Source organism: Mus caroli, unplaced genomic scaffold (genome assembly GCF_900094665.2).
Source record: "Mus caroli unplaced genomic scaffold, CAROLI_EIJ_v1.1 scaffold_12550_1, whole genome shotgun sequence".
Lineage (NCBI taxonomy): Eukaryota > Metazoa > Chordata > Mammalia > Rodentia > Muridae > Mus > Mus caroli.
In genome coordinates this window covers 35,773-41,318 of record NW_018389105.1, presented here as the reverse complement: position 1 = coordinate 41,318, position 5,546 = coordinate 35,773, and the positions used below count along the sequence as shown (strand labels likewise).

Below are 5,546 nucleotides of genomic sequence, written 5' to 3'. Positions count from 1 at the left end.
GTTCTTTCATGACTTTGAAGATGGCTGTGACGAGTAAAGGCTTTGCCACATTGGTTACATTCATAGGGCTTCTCTCTACTGTGTGTTCTTTTATGATTTTGAAAATTACTGGGACACGAAAAGGCTTTACCATATTGGCTACACTCAAAGGGCTTTTCTCCAGTATGTGTGCTTTCATGGCTATGGAGATAGCTGTTAAGAGCAAAGGCTTTACCACATTGTTTACATTCATAGGGCTTCTCTCCAGTATCTGTTCTTTTATGCGTTTGAAGAGCACTGTGATATGCAAAGGCTTTACCACAGTGGTTACATTCATAGGGCTTCTCTCCAGTATGTGTCCTTTCATGGTTTTGAAGATCCCTGTGACAAGCAAAGGCTTTACCACAGTGGTTACATTTATAAGGATTCTCACTATTATTTGTTCTTTTATGGCTTTGCAGTTGACTGTTGCATGCACAGGCTTTACCAAGTGTGTTACAGTCACAGCATTTATCTCCTGCCTGTGGTCTTCTGTGTATATGACCACCAGTATAAAGTACAAAGGCTCCATTAAGCATTCCTTTATATATGTGAGCAAGATTGTGACTTGAAAGCACTTCATTACATTGCACACCTTCATAGCTTTTCTCTCCAGTATGAGTTCTGTCTTCCATTTGAAGATGCCTATGACATACAAAATCGTTAGCATTTTGCATATATTCAGAAATTTTCTCTACATTATACATTCTTTTATGCCTGTAGATGCAANTGTCACTTTTGAAAGGTTTACCCATGTATTATAGTAATGGATCTTTTTATATGTATGAATTAATTTATTGTATTTTCTAAAATGGAAATAGAAATCAGATATAATAAGGATTCATTACTTTGTTTATATTCATGGTGTTTTCTTTCATTATGGGTTCCATTAAATATTTGAAGATAATGGTGATTGTAAAAGCATTTATATCATGGCTCACATTCATGGCAATCTTTTCTTATATATAGCTTTTTCACATATTTAACAACACCTGCAAACACTCAGAGTTTTATTACAATGACTGCATTCATAAATTTTCCTGTAGATTAAGCCATATTATATTTGGACAGTGAACCAGTAAAAAACAGAAAATTTCTACATTACTAATACTCCTGGGAATCTTTTGTAGTGTGTTTGTTGATTTACTCCCAATGAAGTTGGAAAATCCATTAACTGTAAAAAATCATATCTAATTCAACAAATATACTCTAAATGGCGATAACAAGGTATCTTCTAAATGTCCTTGGAGAAAGAGACACTCAGTGTTTCGGTTAATATCTTTAGTAAATAGGGCCTGGATCCTTTATATAAGATGGAGATAGGTAGATAGATAGATAGGTAGGTAGGTAGATAGATATGTGCCTTATAATATACCTATGAAAGGTACAAAAACGAATAAAATGGAAAAACATTACATTCACAAATTTTGAATTTTTATTCTCCAGAGACATGTGAGGTATTTCTATGAAGCTTTCTATTCCACTTTCTCAAGCCTCATAAACGTCCACTATCACTAAACTTAAGCACCTTTCCACAAGTACATGAGTTACATATGTGTTATTGTGAACCATTTGTTTACGAGAAGTTTTCGGATATATATACGTCATACGATCAAAGTGTATGCTTTTTTACAATATCTAAGAAGTATAAGAGTAAACCAAGTGGCAGGTCTGCATTTTAGTGCCAATGGGGCTGTGCTTGAAATAGTTCTATCTGTTAAGGCTGTATTCTATTTTGAAGAAGGCCATGCCAACTGAAATAGAGTACCTGACATAGAGGTAAATGCATTTGTGAGAATTTAATACTCAGTAACTTTAAAGCTATGCTTATTTACATAAACTGTTGCCTTGAACTAAAATTTCAAGAACATATGAAGATTTCTTCTGAGGCACATTTGGATCAGCATGTAAATAAAAATTACCTTCCACTTCTTCTAGAAGTTTGAGAATTTTCTTCATTACTGTGGTCTTCCCAATAACAGCCTAAAACATAGTAACAGAAAATGTATGTTATATTATTGGAATTGAGGCAAAATCTAACGTACTATCTTCATTGATCCTTAGAATCATGTCTGACTCATTCACCTCATTCTTCCTTCTCAATGTAAATTATAGAAGATCATCATCAACCACAAAAGAAGCAAGCAAAAAGACAAACACACACTCAAACCAAAGGAAACAGTTTCCCTCAAANTTATAAAGGAAAACCACATGAACAGTCTTACCTATAGCTCTGAGGTTCCTGTAGGTCTCCAGCATCACATCCTTGTAGAGACTCTTCTGGGAAGGCTCCTGCTTGTGGACGTTGTACATCGTGGTGCGCACTAGGCTCCGCACCACGATGTACAACGTCCACAAGCAGCTGCTTGTGGACGTTGTACATCGTGGTGCGCACTAGGCTCCGCACCACGATGTACAACGTCCACAAGCAGATAATCAATCACAAAACAGGCCTCAACAGATACAAGAAGACTGAAATCATCCCATGCACCCTATCAGATCACCACTGACTAAGGCTGGTCTTAAATACCAACAAAAGCAAAGAAAAGCTCTCATGCACATGGAAGCTTAACAACACTCTACTCAATGATAACTTGGTCAAGGAAGAAANAAAGAAAAAAATTAAAGGCTTTTGAGAATTTACTGAACATGAAGACACATCATACCAAAACTGATGGGAAACAATGAAAGCAGTGCTAAGAGGAAAATTCATAGCTCTAAGTGCCTCCATAAAGAAACTGGAGAGAGCTTATACCAGCAGCTTGACAGCACACCTGAAAGTTCTAGAAAAAAAGAAGCAAATGCACCCAAGAGGCGTAGCCTGCAGGAAATAATCAAACTCAGGGCTGAAATCAACCAAATAGAACAAAAAGAACTATATAAAGAATCAACCAAACCAGGAGCTGGTTCTTTGAGAAAAATCAACAAGATAGATAAACTCTTAGCCAAATTAACCAGAGGGCACAGAGACAGTATCCAAATTAATAAAATAAGAAATAAAAAAGAAACATAACAGCGAAACATACCTTAAAATAACTATGCTGTTTGTTGAGTACTAACAGTTGAAAATATTAAAATCATTCTTACAATCATAAAAGTATCCTTGATAATATTTCTCACTGTCCTTGAAATTAGCATTTTCTTTTTTTGTTGTTGTTGTTGTTTTGTTTTTTGTTTTTCAAGACAGGCATTCTCTGTATAGCTCTGGCTGTCCTGGAACTCACTGTGTAGACCAGGCTGGCCTAGAACTCAGAAATCCGCCTGCCTCTGCATCAGGAGTGCTGGGATTAAAGGCGTATGCCACCAAGTCCGGCAGAAATTAGCATTTTCTTAATGTTTAACTTCAATGAGTTTTTTCCTATTTTGATTTTGTTTGTTTGTTTGTTTGTTTGTTTTTATGAGACAGGGTTTCTCTGTGTAGCCCTGGTTGTCCTGGAACTCACTCTGTAGACCAGGCTAGTCTGGAACTCAGAGATCCGCCTGCCTCTGCCTCCTGAGTGCTGGGATTAAAGGGGTGTGCCACCAAGCCAGGCGAAATTTTTAAAATATACTAACTGATAAAATGATTTATGTCCTAGAAACACTTATAATCTTTTGTAAGTAAACTGAGTGTTACATAGTATACACCAATATATAATGCATTTTAACTACTCACGCACTTGTCAGGAGGAATCATATAAGGGCTTTTGAAAATATTTTTTTAATGATTCATTTTTAATATTTTATGCTCTTTTACTATGGTTAATTCCCACAAAATATTATATATATTTTAAAACAATGTAGTATTCAACATTAGATTTAGGATCTTCAGTTATGAATAATATTAAACATTCATTAATGATATCTTCAGGGTATGAAAGGATATAAACAGAAAATTTAAACAAATTTTTACGGATTATTTTTCAAAATTCCAAATATAATTAGTATGTTTCATGTAAAAAAAGAGAAAAATACATGAATCAAGTGATATTTCAGATAGAGAAAAGAAAATATTAAAATCATGTTCTACAAAAAAATTAACAAAGATATATGATTTATAGTAAGTATATTTTATATAAGTATATTTTAAAGTTTTCTTTATATAATTTCACAGTCTATAAAAAAAGGAAACAGCGAACTATTGGTAAAATGCCCATTTTTGCTTTGGGAATCCTATCTATACATGAGAATGGAAGATCGTTCCATAATTTTAAATCTTCACTTTCTTTCTTCAAGATTTGAAGTTCTTTTCATACAGATCCCTTAGGTGCTTGGATAGAGTTATACTAAGATATATTATATAATTCATAGTTACTAGAATTGCTGTTATTTCCCTTATTATATTCTTGGTCTAATTATCATTTGAATAAATGAGGGCTACTGATTTCTTTGAGTGAATTTTGTATCCAGCTACTTGGCTGAAGGTATATATCAATCCCAGGAATTCTCTGGTAGAATCTTGGGGAGGGGGGGTCACTTATGTATAGTATCTTATCATCAACAAAGAGCGATACTTTGGCTTCTTTGTTTCCAATTTATATTCCCATCATCTCCTTGAGTTGTTTTATTGCTCTGTTTAGGATTTTGACCTTTATCTCTAATTTCTCTAAACCTTTCACATTAAGGGATGCTGGATTATGTCAAAGGTTTTTTACAGTGCTTTAGGCGATAAGCGAGACAATTCTGAGATACCATTTTATACCAGCCAGAATGGGTAAGTCCAAAAGCTCAAGATATAGCACATGCTGGCAAGGATGTGGAGAACCTGGACCACCTGCTCATTGTTGGTAGGAATGCATGCTTAGAAAAACCCCTGTGAAAATCAATTTGCCACTTTCTCAGAAAACTGAGAAGAGTACTACCTCAAAACCCACCAATACCACTCCTTGGTATATACCCAAACGATACTCCAACATTCCACAAAGAACCTTGCTGAACTATGTTCACAGCAAATTTAATCATAAGAACAAGAAAATCGAAAACACCTTAGATGTCCCTTGACTAAAGAATGCAAAAAAGTAATGTACATCTACACAATGGAGTACTATTCAGCTATGGAAAAAAAAGATACCATGAGATTTGCTATCAAATGGAGGAAACTTAAGAATAGCATCCTTACCAAGGGAACACAATATCAAATTGACCTTCATGGTGTGTACTCATTTATACGTAAATATTAGCCAAAAAATACAGTTACCAAGCTATTCCACACAGAACCAAAAGTCAATGAGCAAGGCCCAAATGAGGAGGATCTTTGAATCTCACTCAGAATAGTCACAAAAGCCAGATGGAGGGAGGGACATCGAAATGGCAGAGCATGGAAAGGGAACAGTTTGTACAGGATCAGTTTTGGGGAAAGACAGGAGAGGTGACTAGATGGCCATGAATATGAATAGAAATCTGCAACTGAGCCAGGGCTAGTGATGCACGCCTTTAATCCCAGTACTTGGGAGGCAGAGTCAGTTGGATTTCTGAGTTTGAGGCCTGCCTGGTCTACAAAGTGAGCTCCAGGACAGCCAGGGCTATACAAAGAAACCCTGTCTCAAAAA

General features: G+C 35.5%; 1 protein-coding gene across 4 annotated transcripts in view; it reads right to left on the bottom strand.

Moving 5' to 3' along the window:
• LOC110287941 (zinc finger protein 844-like) overlaps nucleotides 1–2,314 on the bottom strand; it is a 5,341-nt gene extending 3,027 nt beyond the window's left edge. For 2 of the 4 annotated variants that reach the window (XM_029473781.1, XM_029473782.1), the window contains exons 1-3: nucleotides 2,244–2,314; nucleotides 1,941–2,001; nucleotides 3–663 (exon numbers count right to left, since the gene is read on the bottom strand). In XM_029473781.1, the coding sequence (XP_029329641.1) occupies nucleotides 3–663; nucleotides 1,941–1,977 (698 nt within the window). In that variant the 5' untranslated portion in view covers nucleotides 1,978–2,001; nucleotides 2,244–2,314. The remainder of the gene's footprint in view (nucleotides 1–2; nucleotides 664–1,940; nucleotides 2,002–2,243) is intronic. The other 2 variants (XM_029473779.1, XM_029473780.1) reach the window with 2 other exon arrangements.
• Between the last annotated feature and the right edge of the window lie 3,232 nt (nucleotides 2,315–5,546).